Source organism: Haemaphysalis longicornis, unplaced genomic scaffold (genome assembly GCF_048455015.1).
Source record: "Haemaphysalis longicornis isolate Haplotype H1 unplaced genomic scaffold, Haemaphysalis longicornis Haplotype H1 scaffold_3, whole genome shotgun sequence".
NCBI classification, from domain to species: domain Eukaryota; kingdom Metazoa; phylum Arthropoda; class Arachnida; order Ixodida; family Ixodidae; genus Haemaphysalis; species Haemaphysalis longicornis.
Window position 1 is genome coordinate 183805348 of NW_027526335.1, and position 22601 is coordinate 183827948.

Sequence of the window (22601 nt, forward strand, 5' to 3'; positions counted from 1 at the left end):
TTCGACAACAATTTGTCCCACTGGTCAATTCCAATTGCTTGTGGGGGCATGTGCCAACAACACCGCCTGGCTATAGTGTACTAGAAGGTAAGTTGTGTCGTTCGGAGGGAAAACCGATGGAGAGCGCAGGTCCCTCTTGCGATGAAAAAATTGTATGGAGCGCAGGCGTTTTCCAGAGAACTCCTGTTGCCAGCCAGCACCAACTATAAGTTTTTAAATCAAACTAAACAGTTATTTGACAGGATTTATGAAACTTCACATCATCAGAGAAAGAATTAAGACTGTTTAGGGCAATACATAAGGATTAATTTAACAAACAAAACTTCTGAAACCAATTCTTAAGCAGCCGCCAGCAGGGCGCTGCTTACAACAGGAGTTCCTAAGCAGAAATTTTCATCGCCAAAGGAACCCCTTTAACTGGCTCAGAATGTCACATCTCTCTCTTCAAGTACACTTGTACCCTGGCTGTGTTTATTATGACTTACTGCACTCTGAAATGCTCATGTCCTGCGTGTCACCTAACGCACCAGACACGAAACAGTTGGTACAAGTTCTTTCCAGTGGTTGCTGAAGTGTTGCCACGCCCAGAACGCTAGAGCACTCACTTCAGGATCCAAAATGGACAGCAGATTGAGACTTTTTTGTGTGTATGGTCATAATTTCAAACTAAGTATATACTAGGGGGAAATCTGTAGCTGCAATGGCATGGCGTTGTGTGCACCACCATGGCAGCTAGCAGCAGTCCTCTCCTACTTGGCTTGGCCACGTGGCTTCTTTCCACTCTTGACAACAAAATCAACAAAAAATGGTGAAATCTCCTATTCTTGTCTTGTATGAAGCTTCTAAATAATCCCTGACAAATAATTTTTGGGGGGCTTCACTTTTCTATAGAAAAAAGCACCTCTAAGACGGAAGGCCGCAGTGAAAATTAAAAAAAAAAAAACTAGCCAGGATTATAATATTTTTCCTGTTAAATAAGCATGGTTTTTTATCATGACCAACTCTTTAAAGTATCAAATAGAGGTATTGTTGAATTTTAGAAGTGTTTTTTTGTTGAAAAATGCATCAAAATTGCTAGTCACGCCAGCAATGACAACTGAGTAAGGAAATGTGCAATAGAAGAAGGCTTCCGCATTTATCTAGCTAAAGGTCTGACCTGTGCAATGAACTAGGATAAACGTAATACAATGAATACACTGGCCTTAGGTTTTCCTACTAGCGTACCAGTCAGCGAAGCGTCGCATGTGCACTTGTGCAGCGCTTGTGTGGAGCGACCCGGACTCGGAGCTTCATACAGTGTACAAACTAACAAAGTAAAGAAAGGCACATTCTTCCATTCACAAACGTGCTGTGGCTTAGTTTCAACTGGGCGAGCGAATTGCGACGACCCGTCGGCGGCCGGTGGACTAAACGCTGGGACGACTGACTGCCAGAAGGTCGGCGAGCCAGCTCATCTCCTCCTGACGTCACATGAAAATGCCACAGAAAATGGGCGAGGGTGCAGAGAGGACGACAGCATTTTCAAATTGATTTTTCTACTAAATAAATTCGCGTAAATGCGCTCGGAGTGGTAGAAACATGGCCTATGGACTCTGGACTACAAGTTGCGCTAGTAATCCCGCAATTTTTACAAATCACTTCAGTGTCCCTTTAAGAAAGCAATGATTGAAAAACTGCAAAAAGGTAAAAAACTGCCGCTTTTGACCACAGTTTTTTTGCAAAATGAGTTCAAAATACAAAATATTGCGCATATTTGTTATATCGTAGTTCATAATACAAATCTGTGCAGTCAAATCCTGGTACAACGAAATTGACAAGACGTGCGAAAGATTTCGATAAAGTGGAAATTCGTTGAGGCGAAATCTGGCCCAACACACCCACCACGTGTGACAACCTTTGTTACGTTTTTTGCGTGAAATCTCTGACGAAACACACTTTACGTTGATACACATTGTGCAGGCAAAAGCAACACCTACCTGGGGTCATCCAAGAAGCTGCTCTCGTTGCTGTCGTCGAATTCTGCCGTGTCATCCCTAGCAGGCAGCGTGAATTCGCACGTGGGCAACAGCACCTGCAGGCAAAGGTGAAGGTGGCCGGTCACAGTGTGATGGGAAAACGGAAGCCTTCGACAGGCAGGCTTGCACAACGACAAAGGAAAACTAGTAAATCGAATATGTTTCACTCACGAGAATACATGGTGCTGCCACTGCTGATATGATAAAGGAGCACCTTTCTAGAATAATTGCATGGCAGCTGTACCCCTAGTAGTTACAGTGTGCCACAAACTGGGATGACAAAGGCAAAGAAAGAAAACAGCAGAGCACAGTTTTATAACAGCTCTATTCAAACACACATACACACAAATTACCCTTGCTGTACTTACCCGATTCCAACGCACATTTTTTTTCAGGAAAAAAGGGCAGAAAAATCGCATGCGCGTTACGAAACTGCCGGAACAGCAGAAATTTCGTTCCCCCCCCCCCCCCCCATCGCCATCGTAGGATGGCGCCAAAGCTCTTTTAAGCAACGATTTTTTCGGAAGCAGGAAGCCTCGGCGCCTAGGATTTGTTCTATCGGCGTTCACACAAATCGTCAAATCATTCCACTTGCGTGTTTGCTAATAGCAATGAAGGTGCGCCGCTTCCACCAGTGACTTACGAGTGGCTCCCACGCGTTCACAACGAGCGGTCGGCTGAACCGTGTGCTTCTGGAGATGCTTGAGGGTAGGACGTGTGAGGCATGGGCCACGATACCATCGACCATGGCTGAACGTTCGTCCAGAAGTGTGGCATCACGAACGCACTTGATGGCACCGATGACGAGATGTTGCGGTCAGCGGAAGGCGACAAGGAGCTCTCGGAGAGCGACGAGAGTGATATGAGTGAGACTACTTAGGGAAATAAATCGCCCGTTTTTCTCGCAGTCATTTTTCTTGATCACAAAGTTCTATGCGAGTTACAATCAGAGATGCAAGTTTTTCCTTTTTTTTTTTTTGCCTGGAATTCGGGTGCACGTTAGAATTGAGTAAGTGCGGTACCTAGAACTACTCAGGATGCAGAACTGGGTTACCCATGTACCTGGAGGGTTTCCATTTCTCATTGAGCACTGTTTTTTACCTATTCTAGCACAACAGCTACCTGTTCTTTTTTTTTTTTCCTGTGCCCAGAAACATCTTCGAAAGTGGCACACACACCACTGCGCCGCTTTGAGCTGTTGTTCTACTCAACAAAAGCAGCACTGCAAGTTTTCATTAGTCTCCCGCATGCTTACATGACTCCCAAACCAAATACGATGCGCATTTCTGATGTCGTTGATTTGATTGATTGTGGGGGTTTAACGCGCCGACACAACGCAGACGATGAGGCGCGCCGTAGTGGAGGGCTCCGGATTATTTCGACCACCTGGGGATCTTTAACGTGCGCCGAAGTCTCGTACACACAGGTGGTCTTGCTTTTCGCCTCCATCAGAAAAGCGGCCGCCGCGGCCGGGAATCGAAACCGCGACCTCATGCTCAGCAGCACAACGCCTTAGCCACTGAGCCACCGCGGCGGGTGCATTTCTGATGTCAATACAGTGCAAATTCGAAATGATGGCCAGTGCTTTACAAAATTTGACCTCAGGGAATAAACAGCATCTGCAGAAGCTGTGGCCACTAAGCAACCAGAACAGGCTGGCAGATGAAGTCCAATGATGAAGTCCAATGGTGAAGTCCAACAAGGAAATGGAGACCAGTTCAGGCAACAGCAAAAGGGCAAGGAAAGGAGGAAAGTGCATGAGGTGTCACCCTTCTCTATTATGGGAGCCGTAAAAAAAAAGCTGGGGGGGAAAGGGGGAGCACTAGCTGCTTTCTCTTGCCTGCCAAAAAAAAAAAAATCCCGGGCCATCTTCACTAATGTGAAACCTGGTGAGGGGCAAAGCATGCAGTGTGTAAGTGCATCCTTGGCACCTTGGCATTTTTGCCCACGGAGATGAAACCGTAGGGAGGTAGAAGTACACAGCTTTGCTGTAAAAGTCTCGTGTCTTTGAAGCCCGAAGCATTCTAGCGAGAGGCATAAACGAGTGCCCCAGTGTTTTTCTAGCACGCGCTATGTTCTAGCGCGAGGTGTAAGCAAGTTTTTTGGTGTTTTAATACTATGACTACATGAGGCGACAATTACGATGATGACAGGTGATGTCAACAGCCCCTGCCCGAAAGGGGCATTGCCCCTAAAAACAAATTCCACGCACCCCAACAAGCCCATAGCTCGCACTAACAATGCTTTCCCGTACTTCCATAAATTGCCTTCCATAAATTTTCCATAAATTGTCTTCCCAAGACCAGTTTTCTTAAATTAAACTGACGCTAACCTTGTTAGCGTCACTATGAGGCTATCTCTATAGTTAGGAAAACTATGAGGCTATCCCTGCAGAATTAGAATCATACCTCGAAATTTTTATTCGGCTGTCTAAATCCCTAGGGTTGGAAGAACTTTGGTGTATCTTTCGCGATAAAATAAAACATCTAACAGAAACGTTTATACCATCGAAGTACCTAACGGCAAAAAAAACAACAAAAACCTTGGTTCAGCGCGGAAATTCGCAAGATAATAAGGAAAGCCCGGCGAGCCTATAGACGTTTCTGCAGTAATAGTAGCGAATTTAATTAATGAACAGGCTTTGAAAGACTAACAATAAGGTTAAGATTGCAATAAAAAATGCAAAAGAAAAACAATTTTTTGGCCAGTTGAACACTGACCTTAAGCAAAACCCGAAACAGTTTTGGAAATACGTAAAGAAAACCAGGAAAGATGACATTTCTATACAGTCATTATCAGTGGATGGTATCACTGTGCAAGGTAATGCTGAAATGGCGGAAACATTCAATGCATTTTTCCAGTCTGTTATTTCACAAAAAACGTCAACTGCTCCTTTACCGTCATGCGTTAGTGATGTAACCCACTCTATGGATGATATCATTATAGATGTTTATGGCATAGATCGCCTCTAACCCGAAATGGACACTTCTAAGGCATGTGGTCCAGATGGGCTATCGCCATTTCTACTGAAGGAGTGCCATGACGTTATTGCAAGGTATTTAGCTATTATTTACAAAATGTCACTTGAGTCAGGCATTGTTCCCAAAGACTGGAAATTTGCAAATGTAACGCCTTTTTTTAAGTCCGGGGATAGAAAAAATGTGAAAAATTATAGACCGATTTCTTTGACTTCAATTGACTTCAAAATATATTATATATAGTGCAATATTTCAATACCTCAACTCCATCAACTACCTTACACCTTCTCAGCATGGCTTTCGCAGTGGATTTTCATGCAATACTCAATTAGTAGAATTTCAGCATTACATATCACAGGCCCTCTATAATAATACGCCGCCAGTAGATGCAATCTTTCTAGATTTTAGGAAGGCTTTTGATACCATTCCTCATAACCTTCTGGACAATAAACTTGCACCCTGAATATTAACTATAAAATTCATTCTTGGATACGTCACTATCTGCACAGCCGCGAGCAATGTGTGGTTTTAAATAGTCATAAATCTAGCTCTATTGCGGTGAGTTCTGGCGTACCACAAGGTAGCGTACTCGGACCATTATTGTTCTTAATTTATATAAATGATATAACAGAAAACATTACGTCCGAAATTAAATTATTTGCTGACGACTGTGTTATTTATAGGCAGATAAATTCACTAAGCGACGCATGCGCGCTACAAAAAGACCTAGAAACGGTAGCTCGGTGGTGTGACAGATGGGGCATGAACCTAAATATCGAGAAATGTAATTACCTCCGGTTTACACGAAAATCAGCTATAACCCAAGCAAGTTATAAAATAAAAGATACAATAATCACTAGCATTACAGAGTACAAATACTTAGGTGTATACTTAACTCAGTCACTCAAGTGGATTAAACATGTAGAGTACATAATTACAAAAGCCAGTAGAATGTTATATTTTATCCGTAGAAACTTTAAGGATGCATCCAGAGAAGTGAAAGAAACACTGTATTTTATGCATGTCCGATCTATACTTGAATATGCGTGTGTAGTGTGGGACCCACACCAAGAGTACCTTATAGAAAGATTAGAAAAGCTGCAAAACAAGACAGCGCATTTTGTTACCAACAAGTACGAACTTTTTGCTAGCATCTCGGCGATTAAAGCTACCCTGAACTGGGAACCACTGCAGTCCATACGTAAAAAGTTAAAGGGGCCCTGAAAGGCATTTTGAGCACACTAAATGAAGTAGCGCAATCGTTAGATTGGGTCGTCAAGGTCATATGGGCCAGGTATTACTCTTTTACGCGCAGCGGAAAGCTCACACTTTTGTTGCAAAGTTTGTCGCTTTTTTTCTCACCCTTTCCTTCGTGTTTTTGGACGCCGCCATCTTCACATGTCTACATCATCGATTCCCAGATGTTCGTCATGAGCTAGACATCCTGCTATTGGGCGGCTTTTTCACGCACTTCCGGCAAAGAGATGAGTCGTCTGCTCAGCGTCAACTCGCCGGCTGATCTGCCAGCGGAGTGCCGGAGTGCTTGGGCATTTTACGAGAAACGAAACAAGTGTAAAACAAACGCTTAACCGTTTATATTGAATGCAACGCGCCCATAACACGACATGGATATTCTCTTACCGGAGTACGTTCCATAAAGAAAGCGTTGAAGCCCCGTGGCACTTCTTTCGTGCAATCGCAGAGAACGCCCTGAGCCGAATGCCCGGGTTTGACGGATACATTTTTTTCCACTTCAAAACAATCCAGAGATGCGTTTCGAACGAACACAACGTCACAACATGCGTTGCAAGTCTGAACCGCGATTGACAGACGATGGGTTGCCTCCTCCTGCCCGTCGTAAATTCGACACTCACCTCGCGCGCGGTTTGCGGGGACGAACAGCAAGTCACTCAACTCTGGCGCGCAAGCCGAGATGGCTTTTAGCCACGCACACTGCACATACCCCATGCGAGGTTGAGTCTTACGTCGCTCGAGAAAGATAATCCAGACCATGGGAAGCACTATCCACCCGCAGAAGCACAACGTCACATTTCATTGCGAAACAAAGGCGTCCACAACACACACACCATCGCCTCCTGTAATGCCAAATGCATCTCACACTTCCTAATGAGAGTGAGTGGTACGCCTGCAGTGCCCACATGTCGCGAGGTGGGGCCCCGAGCTGAACCGGGATCACGCGACCGTAACTGACTTCTGGGGCGGTTTGTGCCTTGTTGCCAAGGCAACCGATGTTTGAGATCGTCAAAGAAAGGCGCTCGCTCCAGCGTAGAAAGCTCAGAGCCGCGCCGGAGCATGTTTTGCCAACGTTGCCGCTCTCCACCACGCGTCGCCCCAAGCTGAACTGGTCACGATTGAAGCGTTTTGTGCACGGGTTCTGTATCGGTTTAAAATGTCTTTTTCACATGGCGCCGGCAGGAATTACCACCACCGCAAAATAAGACCCGGCACCAGCGGGGCCACATCTGATACGGCGCTTTTTGGATAAACAGTGCGCGGTGCATGAAAGGGACCGAGCGCAAGATGCTCCCCAGCGGCTGCGAGTTCGCCGCCGATTAAAAGTCACGTGCTGCACTGCAGCAATGCACCGTGAAAGGGCGAGGCCAGGCCACCGCACACATGCGGCCAGATTCTTCGTTCGCTTATCCATCCTTGAGCGGAGTGCGGAATTCATGGTGTCAACAAAACTTGCCCGTAGCAGACGGCAGTCGGAGGAGCATAATGCGGAAGTACGTCACCGCTGACTAGCGCAGCATCATGGGAGGGAGTGCTCGCGCGCCGTCAACAGTTGAAAAGAGGAGGAAACGCGGCGCGACAATAATGCGCGGTTTTTGATTTACGATTTCTCAGCTAATACTCATCGCTTTAACAAAATTCTTGCGGGAGGAGATTGCTAATACATTGTCTTATTTGGTTACATGTACATCCATGCATCGGCGGAAGGTATTTCAGGACCCCTTTAAGGTTAAAATTTTTACACTGCATTTACTACAATCGTACAGGTATCGACAAAAAACAGTATCTCCTCGAGCCAAACTACATATCACTTCATCATGATAATCCAAAAAAAGTGCCAGAGTATTCCCACAGAACAAATATTCTTGAAAATTCTTTTTTCCCTAGAACACTACGTGACTGGAATATGTTGTCAGAGGAATTGGTTAGTCTACAAAATAACAATCTTTTTTTCTCCCATCTATGATCAGTGTGGTGTTCGTTTTTTTTAATCAATATGAATAAGTGCTTTTGAAAAAGTGTATGAATGTATAAATGTATTTGTATACTCTGTTCTGTACATGTTGCATGTCCCCCCTACAAAAATGCCCTTGTGGCGATGTAGGTATTTTGTAAATAAATAAATAAATAATACAGTACATGCTTTTCAATGAGCATTTTACATCGTGTAAATTCGTTAAGTTGACAATTTCTTGGTACTGAAGTTTGCTATATTAGGTTTCACTACGTTCCCACAGAGCCCTTGGGCTACCCTCAGGCTGCTTGCTGCGAGTCCAGAAACAATAATCGAAGAGCTCCACTGCTCCACCTCCATTAAAAAAACTGTTGCCGTGGCTGCCAACCAAGCCCTTTGACCTTGAGCATGTTTGCCGGCAATTCTCCGGCCTTGACCTCCACAACCAACAGCCAGCACAGACACGTCATGTCTGTGGGGGAAAAGTCCATTATAAATTGAAGGACAGCTCAAACAGTCCTGCCAAACAAAGGTGGGAGACAAAGTATCGCAGACAAGGCAGAGTCAAGACTCGCGAGCAGTGTGGTGGTCACGCACCGTGGCCGTGGTGCCCTCGATGTCCTGCTCCAGGGGCAGGAGGGTCACGTGGGTGACGTGCGGGGTGGGGTTGTGCATGGACAGCTGCACGTAGCACTCCTGCAACAGAGGGGGAGAGGAGAGGGAGACGCAGCAACGTTCAGAACGAGATGCAGTGGTGGTGACTGACATGGAACTCTCACAGAAAAATGCTGGCGGTCTTTTCTCTTATCATTGATGAGGCAAGACAAAACTCAAGTCTAGAAGCTAACACCTTGTATGCTCCAGTGGCTGAAATAAGATGGCAGCCATCTTGCAAAACTCGCTCCATTTGCCTACCGTGCCGATGAACAAAAGGAGAAAGCCTCGGCCGGATAGGACAGTTCACAATTACAACAGAAAGCAACAAAAGAGATAGCTCATCGTGCATTAAGAATTGTATTCCTTGGTGCAGGCACCGAACAATATTTTACAACATTTCAGATCGCCGCCCCCTAACTGATTCAATTAGGGAGTGAAAACTTTTCTGACATGGCAATTCAGAGGCAGAGATCAGGCTTCCTCAAAATTACTCCAGTCTCAAGACGTTCCTTTGAGACCATTCAGAACGCACAATTATGACCTCTTTAGCACCAGTGTGGGCATCAGTGAACATGAAGAAAACCCCACACATCCATTAAACGAACACAAGAGTGTATGAAAAAGCTGGCCTACATAGGATGCAAACATCATGAATGAAAACATGTGAATGCAAACATCATACTCGTCGCTGCTCAAATGCCGCTGCGTTTTCATAAAAAAGCTGATGTCAAAGCTCTTGTTGCTCTGCTATAAAGTGAAGCATCAACACTTATGTGCATTATAACAGTAATGTTGAGCCCTGTCATTAACGCACTAACCTAGCAGTACGCTTGGGACACTCCAAAAAGGCGGTACCATCAAGTGCTGGACAGTGCAGGCTCGCATGGAGCATGTTTGCCTTCACGCTCCTGATGCGCTCAGCAACGCGCACGCAATTCCTGCTTTAGATGCACTCTACAAGATCGCAGTCTTCTTCCCAGCATACTTATCGCTCCCAGCACAAAAAAAGACCAGGGTGCAAGCAAATGTGAGCGAGAAAAAACATTCTCATTCTACGTGGCAGTTCTCCCTCGCATAACTGGCTCCACCACCGAACGCAGGGAGCTAATGTTGGAAGAAAGCAGACGACAAAACATTTGTGTAATAGCTGGGTCAATACATTTCCCCTGAGCATCCACCTCAATGCTCCCAAAGCACACCGTGCCCCAATGTCGCCCGTTGTGCCTTCCGGACACTGCCACTCCCTTCATTTCACTCAAGCATAAAACAAGAAAACGACGACTCAGAAATACTGAACCGCAACAAAAATGATTCAAACCCACCCCAAAGAGGCCACAGCTCCTGAATCAGAAGCCAATAACGCAGAAATAAACAAAGGTGCAGTCTATAGCTACGCATTATGTCACAGCAACCCCACCATAAGTACAAAGATAACAAGGCGCTGTGGCCTTTGCTTGCACAGATAAGGAAATGTGCACATGATGTTCACAGCACCTCTACCCTGAATGGGCTGCTTTGCTTGCATGTCAGAGTGAATGGATGGACCCACGGGTGCAGACAGAAGTTATTGGGGCAGGTTGCAATGCAAGCAAACTTTGGACTATGCTGGAGCTCACAAGGATGCTTTTGGATGGAGCATTCTTCAAAAGCAAGTACTAATCCCTTTGTAGACAGACATTTGCTGCCGGATAACTACACAGCAGAGCAATTCCCCTAGTTTCCATAACCCGAACATCTGCTTGCCTTTTTACCTTCATCCCTGAACACTAAAATTTCTCTCGTGTAATCCCTTAGTGACAAAGTGTCTGGCATTTACGGAGACCTGCGTAGAGACTGTTCCAGAAAAATTACCCAGATCCAAAGATACACCAGCAAGCTGCAACACCCAATACTTAATGCAGCATGACCTAAAGACCTAAATATTGCTGTTTCCGGCCCGCTGTGTAAAAAAATGCCAAAGCTGTTCTCACCTCCCCAATGTTGAACGGCGTCACCGACTTGATTTTGATTTCCGGAATGTGATGGCTGCACAACAAACACAGCAGGACCTATTAAAATTCTGAAACAGTACTGAGTGGTAGCATTTTGAAGGGCTGTGTCATGCGAATAATTAGGTGCGTTTCAGGCCCTCAAGAGGCCATGAAGACGAAATACGACTTTGTTCAGTTCGAAAAAACTAGCTTTTGGCAACTAGTTCAGCTCTACCCCAGCCACAAAAGATGTTCGTTAACCTAAAAGCACACAATTATTACTTAAAAACTTTCAAATTTTGCGCTACAGTGTTATGGGTGGGAGGGATGTAATATTGGCCAGCACTAAAAGCATAGTTATCAGTTACACACTGCATAACTGCATGTCAGCATTCGAGTGATACGATAAACAAAGCTGGGGGTCCCACTTCAATCGCGCAGTCATGCGTCATAGCAATGTTTAAGTTGGCGGCCGCTAATTGTACAAACAAGATCCTGTGACGTGGCCAGGGAGTTGCCATGGCTTCCCATGCTTTCTTTCACATCTCCCCTATTTGTTCGAACTTCGTAATAAAATTGGCATCCTTGTTATCGGGAGAAAGCAGCCTTTCTAATGGACCAAAGTTGTACTGTGTCTTCACGGCCCCTTTAAGACACTAGGGCTCTCACTGAAGAAATAAGTTTGTGGGCAGGATTTTGCAACAGGGTTCATAGTTGCGTGCTAGTACTGATGTGCCGCATCCATCTGCATTAGTCAGTGGTCAGCAATGGTGCAAACTACAGTCAAATCCTGATATGACAAATCCTGCGGGACCACCAAAAATTGTTCATTATTTTGAAATATAGTTGTAATAAAAAACTGGCGGTTATAAGCCCTAGTGCTACAAACCTAGGAATGTAAATGACGTACGTTAGCAGTAGACATGTGTGGAGACAAGCAAACTATCAAATAAAAATGATGCGCTCAGTTCAAAGTTGCTTTATTTGAAGAAATCAGTTATTTTCTTGTGGCATGCGCAGCACGCACAACCGATTAGGAATGCGTTTACATCTTCCATCTTGCACACTGCCTCATTGGGTACATCATTGCACTGAGTGATGGAAGTGTGGACTTTGTTCGTGTGCACTAAAACATCAATGTTCGACACGATCTCATCTTCTTCTGTGTTCCGTAACCACAGTCGCCTTCCTTCTCTTCGTCATCCTCACTAAAGATGATGACTCCTCTCGCTTAGCTGCATTCATCTTTAAATCTCGCACAAACGCACAAACTTCGCAGCAAAATCACCCACAACAAAGAAATACCCGCCCACACACGCGAATAGCGTGAAGTACGACAGACTGGCCACCGTCACCCAACACAACGAGAGAGAAAAGAGACAAACACGGCTAGGCCTGCTAGGCTACTGCACATTAAACCACAGCTGAGTGGTGGCGCTAGCTGTTGGTGCTCGACATGGTGATGATGATAGCTACTGCATTCGGACAATACTCGGAGAAACGGCGGTTTCTGTTTCAGTTGTGGCGCTGTTGTGGCGCTGTTACTTTTAGCCAAATTCATAATGATGATGTTCCTCGATTATAATGGGGAAAATAAATTACGCGTGTTATTCTGAAATATGCGCTGTACTGAAACTCGTAGTTCTGAAATATTTTTACATTGAAAATATAGGCAATCTAGCGGGGATTCTTAAAATATTCGTAAATTTGAGAAATTCCTTAACGTGGTGTTCGTAGTAACGAGATCAAACTTTATTTATCACAGTCGACGTACTCATTTTGGAAGCTTTGCTTTAAAAGAAATATCATTTTTGCTTGAGTCCAATGAAGCCCCCTGGAAAAGGTTCACAATAATAATGATGACTAGTATGCAAGTATAGTCTTTTTTTACGGTGAAAACCAAATACAGTAGAATCTCGGTGATACGAATTTCTTGGGATAGCAACAAATATTTGTATCAACCAAACTTGATACCAGAAATGAACCAAACAAGCAAAAATACACAAAGAACCTTTACTTGCACCAGCAGAAAGTATCGCGCATTTCCGCTCTTTTTTCTTACCGTAACATTACTGAATGGATTATAAAAAACACAGGCCAATATATTCATACGGTACATTATTACATCAACCTCTTTCCAGCAAACGTATATCAACAAAAAAAAGAATACTGAAGAGGGGGTGAATACTCTTGACACACTAGTGCTTCCACCTACTCATGCTTCATAGAAAAAGACAAGAGTTCCTCCATATCTCTGGAACACTGAGAGACTTCTACAGGTCTGCATCAGTTGGAACCCGTGTTTACTTTAGCCAACTTTTAATCCCCTGGGAGTCGAAACCAATCAGGTCTGACCACAGAGCTTTTGAGGCTAGAAAAAAAAAAAAAACAGGCATACGGAGAACAAAGTATAGAACAAAGCAAAGCAAAGCAAAGACACTGTTCACACCTCTTAACATTGTGCCAGAGCCTGTGTTTATGCACGGCTGCATTCCGTTGCTGTTTGGTATGCAAGAAAGCGAATGCATGGCAAGAACCTTGCTTCCCAATGTAAGAAAATTACACTGGGCTCGTCTTTACACTAAAAAACTTAGGCGTGTGAACATGGCAAGGACTGCTGTGGGGCGAGCGCAGCTAAAGAAATGTCTGGGACAATGGCATCATCATCAGTAGCCACTGCTGGACAGCCTCTCCTATCCTGCAAACCTGCTAGCCCCCTGTATGCAACCAACCATGCTAATCTCATCCCTACAACGAGCTAGCTCTCCTTCCCTACTGCAGGTCACATCCCGTGGTATTATGTTTAGCCACTCTGTTACCCAGGTGATTTGCCTGATGCTGGTCCTACACATTGTGCGTGTGGCCCAACACTTTTAGGGCCCCTCAGGCGCTGGGGCTGCCAGCGTCTCCTGTCGGCATCTATTGTCGTCGTCTCATGTAGTCAGGGTACTAAAACACCGGGACACTCATTTACGCCTCTCGCTAGAGTGTAACACGTATTAAAAAAACACCGGGACACTCGTTTCAGCTGGTGGACAGAGCACAGGCGGCGCGGACTGCATATGGGCTCCAGTGAAGAAGGAACAACTCCCCTGGGCCGCCCTCTGGGCCATTCAGAAATCTGAATAAAAGTATGTTCTCCTCCTCCCCCTCCTCCTCCTTGTAAACAGGGAGGAACCCCACTTATGCGTCCCTCCGTTAAAGAACTGCCTTCCAATGACCGATGGACACCAAGGTCTCCACAAAAACAGTGCCCACTGATACGACACGAGAGTACGAGGGGCCTGCTTCATACAGTGGCTCACACGTATAACTGGAAATGCCTGTGATGGTTGAGAGAAAAACTGGCGATGTTCTCTTTCCCACCTTTCAAGCCGCTCTCCCCACTCCTGACCCAGGGTGGTGGTTCTCTATTCACTTCACTGCTTTAGCTGCCACATTGCTCAGCACCTGTGATGCAGTTTTTATGCCGCACAACCCCCCTGTTCATTTTTTTCCACCTCGATTTTGTTCCTTCACTACCTCATGCCATTGTTCATCTCACTTCGCCCACCTGCCCTGCTCCGTCATTAGCTGTGAGCAGAGTGGGAAGGAACCGCCTCACTGAAGAATGGGCCTAAGCCAGGCTGAGACGCAAGGGAAGCTCAGGCAGCAGCAGCAGCACTCACAAGGCCGCCATCTGGATCTTGAACTTGATGCTGGACGGGCTGAACTCGGGCTTGCTCAGGTTGTGCTCGCACTCCTGCAAGCGCCACAAAAGAGGACAAGGGGGGAAATTGCCGCCGTGTTGTTCTACCCCAGCTTGGAGTCACTGCGAATGGCTCTAACTGCAGCAGCATGCGTAGTCAGAATAAAACACACTTGTGCGCACAAATCTAGAGCCACACAAAGTTCCACGCGACCCCAGGTTAACCAATATCTGCAAGAAAGCTTTGTGGGCCCCTGTCACCGGTCTGTCATCATGAGCAGAGACAGTGATGAGATGCAATCATAAAATGACAGTGTCAACTGCTCTTTCCATGAGCAGAGATGCTGGGTGTGCCCCTGCCACGCACTCTTGCCCAGCCCTCTCCTGACTATAGCGTGGGAATCAGGATGACCTGTATTTGTGATCACTCCCCTCCGCGACTGTGATCCCACAATTTGTGGTACAGTCCAGCCCGCTTATAATGACACATCGGGAAAAGAAAACCAGCTTGTTATATCTGTTTTTCGTTATATTTGAACATAAAATGTGTACAAATGGTAATGGGAAATGAAGAGTTGGTCTTTATAGCCGGTATTTCGTTAAAACCGTGTTTGCTTTAAGTGGGTTATACTGTATCACAAATGAGCACAGCCAGCTGTTTAAGCTGGTCCTTCAACAGTACATCAGGATTAAGCAAACCTCCATGTGTGCTTACCAACGGACCCATGCGGCAGCACTCGGAAGTTCTCAGTTGGTGGCCTTCACGACTGTTGCCCCACTACCATGCTGCAAGTTCTCCCTCTGTCCTAGGTGCCACCCAGCGGCACGCTTTAAAGCCTTACACGTTCTTTCCCATCGGCTTTGCCAGCCATCCTACAGAGTGATTAGATGGTGTGAAGGTGTAACGAACACCAAGCCCCACCCAAGCCCCGCGCCCAACAAATTCTCTTGCATTTGGACAAGAGCTTTTCTTAATCGGGCATTTACAGAGCATACAACACTTTAGCTTTCTTGCCTTTCTTTTATTAGGCTGGGTCATGTTGTTTCCTCTAGGTACGTGTCGGCAGGAGGTTTCCTACGCTGCACCCCAGCAGCAACAGCCGAGATGGGGGTTAAATTTAAAGTGTGCCACAGAGAGGGAGAGAGAGAGAAAGCCAGCGGCACACGTACCCTGCACCTCTGGGAGCGCTTGATGAGCAGTGGCTTGCGCCGGGGGTACAGGAAGGCCGTGTACTCCGGCTGCACATCCGGCTGGGCCAGCCGCTGGCCGATGGAGCACACTGGGGCAGAACGGGGGAAGAGGAGAGGAAAGGGAGAGTTCAGGCACACGGCCACCAACTGCTCACTTGGCGAGCCTCTCAGGGGGCAACTGGACCACTGGACTACAAACAACCACAGCTTCTTCTGATGCCCCAAAGCAAAGCTGGGGTACGTCCCAGTGCAGGGCTCAACACTGTCACCACCCTGGGTCAACATCACCCAGGGTTGTTTACTGTGTGAAGCAAGCACCATCTGTGCAGCACTCAGCTCCCTCAGCTGCTGACGAGCACTATTTCAACCTATGACCAAGTGCTCAGCAGGGGATGCAACTAACGGAGTAGCAGAAACCGGCTTTACGTGCTTCTTCTAAGGAGTTTTGCTGAACAACAGTGGTTGGTGCTTGCAATCTCAAGGGGTGTGCAAATATTTAAAGCTTCAGGGAATTGATTTTAATAGAACAGTTCACATATCGAAATTTTAAATATTGAAGAAAACGGCACAATATTCGGTTCAGGAGAAGATCCAATTCGGGATCAAATCAAATAGCAGTAATTCAGAAACTATGAATACCTTAAGTACCTACAATTTGGGTTTCAAAGGTACGAATATGTACTCAATGACACACCCCTGAACCTTCTTTCGACAAACTTGGACACAGGGATTCTGCCCCCACATTAACTGCAGGGAACGTTCCCTTAAAAACACAACATATTCATTGTTTGTAATGCACTAGGTGTCAGTTTTATTGCACTTTGAGTGCTTGCGGTGACCACCCAAAACGTACAACCTACCAACACTGACGGAAGAGGGTTATCTGCAGGCTTCAGCTGACACTTGATGAAAAGGCCTTTGGAAAGCCTTTAGGCTCTGTCCCAGTACACACTGACAATAATGTGGCCACCCAAAGGCAAGACTAGTCAACACCTTCCAGAGAAAAAAGCCTAAACAACCACTTCTCAGAATTACTTTCTCTCATTAAGGGTTGGTCAACTTTCATCCTACTTAAGATGTAATCCCTCCGTTTTTTTTTTTTTCTATTTAAGGCATTCAAAAGAACAATAAACCTGCCACAGCTTCGCGAAGCCATGACAAACCTTTATTCTTGACCCAAAGCTGCTGACGCCACAGTTAAGGAGATGCTAATTTCGCATCCACCATAACACTTCGTTCTCACACATTTCCCGTGCTCAACCGTTTGCCGAACGTAGACTAGCTGAGCTCGTCCACACGGGTTCTACAGCTCCCACCGAAGACGAGCTACGCCCGTCCACACTAAAACAAGTGCTTGCATGCTACCAGGGTCAAGCTACCCTAAAATATGCTAGTTTATTTATCATTTTAGTCATGTTTAGCATGTTGTGTATCATGTTAGTTTATTTTTGAACCGGTTTTATCCATGATACACCATTTTTTTTTTACCGTCGTTTGACAACTTGACAGGAGACGTCGGTGTCTCCTGTCGTCAAATGACAGGAGACGTGCTTCATTTAACCCTTTCACTCCCGTTGACGAGTATAGTCGTCGTGAGATGTTGTACGAAAATGACCAATGACGACTGTACTTGTCATTGGTCATTTTGTAGCACTGGTGGCGCTTTTTCTGCAAGACACTGCGGCCATGCGGTGAAGCCATCTTCGAGCAATCTTTTTTAAAGGGGCACTGACACAAAAATTTAGCATCTTGTTTTTTTCGTTGCGATAAGTAGCTAGTGACCTACTTATAACCTGTAGAAACCTCATTTGCTTCAGCGTGCGACGGTTGTTTAATTAGAGGGATTTTAAATGCGGCCAGTCGCAGTTTCGGTTTCAGCGAGTGCCGCGAAACGATGGATTTTGTGGATTTTGTGTGAACAAAGCTGACCACGTGACCGCCGGAGGGATATCACAGAGCAGAGACGCCGTAGCACTGTCGAATCCGCATCGACGGCAGTTTCTGCGAATGCCCCCACGTACTGATCTCGTGAGGCGCTTAATTAAAAAGCGACCGTGGATGTGACGCAGGCGCTGCGAGTTCAAATGCTACCGCGGCTAAAGAACGACGCGCGACGCTCGAGGCGGTGGGTGGCAAGACGCGCGCTGGGAGCAGCCGGCCGGTCTGCCTACAGGTCCGCCTACAGATGTGTTCGGCTCAGCACTGCGGCGGATATTCGAGTGCCGCTCTCGTAAGCGGTGCGGATGACAATTTTTAATGCAACCCGCCATCGCATCATTAACTCCTTTCTCATTTAAGCCACTATGGTCGGGACTTGGGGACAATTTCGTGCAGCGGTAACAAGCTATCACTCGAGCTACCTGCGCCGGCCTGGGCCACTTCGCGGCCGTGGCCGCCGCCTGCACAGCGACCGTGCGGCTAGCTCAGTGGGCTTTTCGTGCCTCCGGCGCGTTTTCGCATCCAATGGTAATAAACAGTAATAGAAACAGAGTGCCTGGAATCGCTGTAGAACTTTGGTCGCGGCCAGCTGCCCGATTAGCTGACGAAATCACGGCGCCTCCGCCGCCAACGATCGGGTCGTTCGTTCTCGAGAGCAGAAGCTCCGCCCTCCGGCCGTCCGATTGGAGCGGCGAGCCGGGCGAGCCCGCGTAAAACGCCGGTAGTGCGGAAGCGGCAAACACAAACTCGTGACGTGTTTGGATGTTGTTTATTTACAATTGCGCGTGGTCCTCTGCTGGCTGCTCGGTTGCGTTTCGCACACTTCAAAATTGATTTTAAATATGTTCTAGGCTGTATTCGCCGCTGATATTTTGCAGATGATGTATATGTGTTCCCACCAATCTATCTCCGACGTTATCTCGCCTTCAAAATTTTGTGTCAGTGCCCCTTTAACCAAAGAAATAAAAGAAGTTACTTCACCGAAATAATGGTGCCGTCTCAAGCCGTCTTAGAGCAATCTTTTTTACACAGTTAGAGAAATGAAGGAACGTTTGCTAGGTGCTAAGGTGTTTTATTCAGAAAAAAAAAGCTCTACAAATTAAGTGAAAAACATTTTTTGGTAAATTCAGGGGTGAGACAGCTGAATCTGATTTGGGAGCAGTTTTTGGAGCAGCGAAATCTTAATTTTGGAGCAGAAGAACCTTGATTTGGAGCAGAAAAACGACATTAATTCTGTCCCCTTAGGAGCCTAAAAAATCAAATTTTTGGCAACTCACGGGAGAAAAGTGCACTTTTTAATCGGTTTTGAATTTACATAACACTGAAACAGCCTTTTAATAAAGTTTTTTTTCTACCAGAGTATCACAAGGTGTGAACTGCACTACCTTTTTGCTATACTATTATATCCATTTTTTAAATTCTTAGGCCCAAATTTTAAAACCTTCCTTACCTTACCCTATTTCCTCACCTTACTGAAGGAGCCCTTCATGCTCCCTTACAGTGAGGCGACCTTGCAGCTCTGATCCTCATTTTTAAAGCTTCCCTCAACCTCCCTTACCAAAGGGCGCCCTTACTCCCGTCAAGGAAGCCATTCGTGCACATGGGTGCGAGGGTAAGCACAATTTGTTGTTATAATGTGTCTTCATTAGCCGTGATAGGCATGCAATTTGTCGTGTTTTACATTTATACGGGCATATATATTTAATGTTTGCTTATTGCGCAGTTCTTGAAACAAGTTGTACCGGTCGGTTACTACAGTTGGTGGTAACTCAAATCTAGTCTGGCAACAGTCTCACGTTGATTTTGTCAACATCGCATTTAGCGTCAAAACTTGCAAGCCAACATTTTGTGCGAGCGTAGCACCAGTATAATCATGCCTGGGAAAGTGGATTACACTGAAGAAAAAAAACAACTTCTCCAAGAACTGGTACGAAAATACAAAAACTTTCTAGAGTGCAAGAAGAGCAACGCCGTGTCGCTGCAAGCGAAACCTAAAGTGTGGAGGCCATGGAGGTGGAAGCGGCTTTGCGACGAATACAACAGCATGCCCAACATGCGCCCGCGGAATGTAAAACGACTCCGCGTCCTTAGCGTTTCCTCTTCGATGCGTTTGGTAGCTGACGTACTTTGGGAACAGGCGCAAGCACACCGCCTGCTTAACTTCCCAGAGCTCATTGCTGACCGTGGGCTGCGAAACGTTGACGAGGTCGCCGACCACTGTCAACCGTCAAAAGAAGTTCCAAGTGCGATAAAGTAGGCGTTAGTGCGATGAAAAATTGTGCTAGGGATTGTTATCTGCGCTTATTTAAAGGCGGCGATCAGATATCTGCCGCGATGCTAACACTACGCTGACCGGCCGCACAGGTTCGCTGGTCCGACCGGTCATTGCGGCGCACCGTGCGCCGAGCGGCCGAAAGATGGCGCTACCTGCACGGAAGCATCGAAACATGCTACAGCAGATGTCTCAATCACCGATCGCTCAAACGGCAATTACAGCTGAAATAAACTTTCAAATGCGAGAAAGGGGATGATAGTGTGGTGAAAAGTTGTGTTAGGTATTGTCATTCGCAGTTGCACAGATAGCGGGATCAAATATCCGCCTCGATGCTAGCGGTAGCGGAATGAAAACTCGTCGTTGCTGTACAGCTCCATCGGGTTGAGGCGGTCTCGCGGCTGCCTCATCGTGAGCGACGGATATCTGTACACGTCGCCACACATGAAGGCGTCCACCCGCAGGCAAAACAGTGCAAAGTCCGCCCAGCTGTCGTACGAAGCAATAAACTCGGACGCCACAGCCGTCGCGTTCCTCCCGCAGCACCGCCCGACCACAGCCGTACGGAGCTCCCAGCGTTCCGCGCGTCCTAACGAGGCGTGTGCAAAGTGCTGCGGAGAAGTGTGCGTCCAGTTGAAAGAGCGGGGTAAGGTCGCATCAAGGTAGCCCGCGAGCTACCTTGCAGTAAGGAGACATCAAGGGATTGTTTCGTAAGGAAGCCTCAGAAGGGAACGTTCCAAAATTGAACTAAGGCCTCCTTACAAGTTCTAAGGCGACCTTAGTAAGGTAAGGAAGGTTTCAAAATTTGGGCCATAGGCTCTATGCATAGATAGCGTGGAGTTCCATTGAAAATATCGAATTGACAAACTAAGCAATCGTAAGGCATTTTTATTATCATGTGAATGCCAAAATTGTTATTTTTGTAATCCCAGACTCATCTTTACACACAAGTGTAGAGCCACGGCAAAAGTAGCGCAAAGCGAGGTCACAGTCGTCGTACCCCACCAGCCCTCCCATGTCAATCCCCAAGGTGCACATTCACTATGATCATAATCTGAGTAACGTTGGTATGTTTAGCCACCTAACTTTTGGCATTATATTTCACTTCAGATATATGAACCATTATTAGTAGCGTGCAATAATAGCCCGTCCCACTATCGGGATGCCCCTTCTGCAGCGTCGATCGTCCCATTCCCGTCGCTCGCAAGTTCGCTGTGAAAGGCAGCAGTAACTCGGCGTTCTATAACACCGCAATGAGTTCGAAATTTCACTTCAAGCACGCACTGGCCTCCCCACACTCAAGGCCGAAACACGACGAATTCGCGGGCACCACGTTGTTTTCGATTAACTCCCGTCTTTTGAGCCGCGCAACTTCCCGCAACAGATCAAACGACTAAATGTAAACCCAGCCACCCCCATAACTAAAACCAAGGTAGAAATCAACGAAGAGCGCTCTGCCTGAACCACAAGGAACTGCTTCGCCCGGCGGCCACGTTTTCCAATCTTGACATCAAAATGGCGGCGCCCAGTAATGTCGTTCCGGAGATACGGCGCTCCAAAAATTTCCGTTTTTTTTTTCATGAACTTGCACAAGCGGTTTGACGCCTCAGTACACAAAAGTATTTTTTCTACAGGACTTTGCAGTGGCTTTCGATGGGAAAATTTTAAAAACGCACAGATTATAACATGTGGAACCCGACATTGTGACTTTCGAAAAAACTATCTTGGGGGAAATTTTGTGCGGTTTTTTATGGAATGATCAATCAATTACACCTTTACAAACAGCATCACCTTGGCGGTGTTGGAAAATTATGCTGTCAGTAAGCATTTTCCCCCACTGAAACTGACGGGAGCATTAAAATCCTTGGCTCTCAGACCATTTCGGAGCAGTTTGGCGCAATTTCTGCAATTTTCAAGCTTTTGGAGCAGCCTAGCACAGGAAAACAAATTTGTATCAAATCTGCGCAATATGCGCAGCTGTCTCACCCCTGTAAATTTGGTACAGTTTCTTTTCCTTTTTTTTTTTTTTTTTTTTTCACGGAACGGAAAGGGTTGACAGAGCCAGTATTCTAATTTACGGCTGAAATGCCCTTTATGGAACCCACCCTAGCGTTCTTAGTCACAAAATGTTAGACGTGAGACATTGGGAATGGATAGGTATTTCTACCCCCAGAGGATACCATCCCCAATCTGGGTGCAGTGTGCATGCGTGCATGAGCGGAAATTTGCAGTGCAGATGTTCAAAATATAAAACAGGTAAATTGCAAGCACTAAGAGTGGAGCCCATGCACGAAGAGTCAAAAAAAGGTAGTCGTATCACCATGCCATTTGAAGGCCGGTTTCCTTCCTAAAAATTGTATGGATGTGTACGATGTGGCCACTTGTAAAAGTTTTCTCAGTGTGTGTGGTTGTTGATCAAAACAGCACCCCCAAATTGTAATAGTAATACTGAGAATCATAATAGAATAAAATATAGTAATAAAAAGAATGATAGTATGGAACACTATTAAACTGTAATAAGATAAGCAATAGGAATACACCTCAACTAATAATCAATCCTATTTCAGAGATGAACGTCGCCTGCAAACCAAAGGCTAATTAAAGAGTCTGCTCAATTACGTTTGTTGCTGCATTTCCTTTTTTTTATGCTTTGAGAAGTTTTTGCAAAGCTGCAAAACTTCAGC

At 46.0% G+C, this 22601-nt stretch overlaps 1 protein-coding gene across 1 annotated transcript in view; it reads right to left on the minus strand.

Moving 5' to 3' along the window:
* The window catches only part of Dctn4-p62 (dynactin subunit 4), a 41601-nt gene that overhangs the window by 6671 nt on the left and 12329 nt on the right, over positions 1-22601 (minus strand). The window contains exons 8-12 of the mRNA XM_077704898.1: positions 15687-15796; positions 14497-14570; positions 10829-10883; positions 8799-8897; positions 1977-2071 (exon numbers count right to left, since the gene is read on the minus strand). Coding sequence (XP_077561024.1) covers positions 1977-2071; positions 8799-8897; positions 10829-10883; positions 14497-14570; positions 15687-15796 — 433 coding nt within the window. The remainder of the gene's footprint in view (positions 1-1976; positions 2072-8798; positions 8898-10828; positions 10884-14496; positions 14571-15686; positions 15797-22601) is intronic.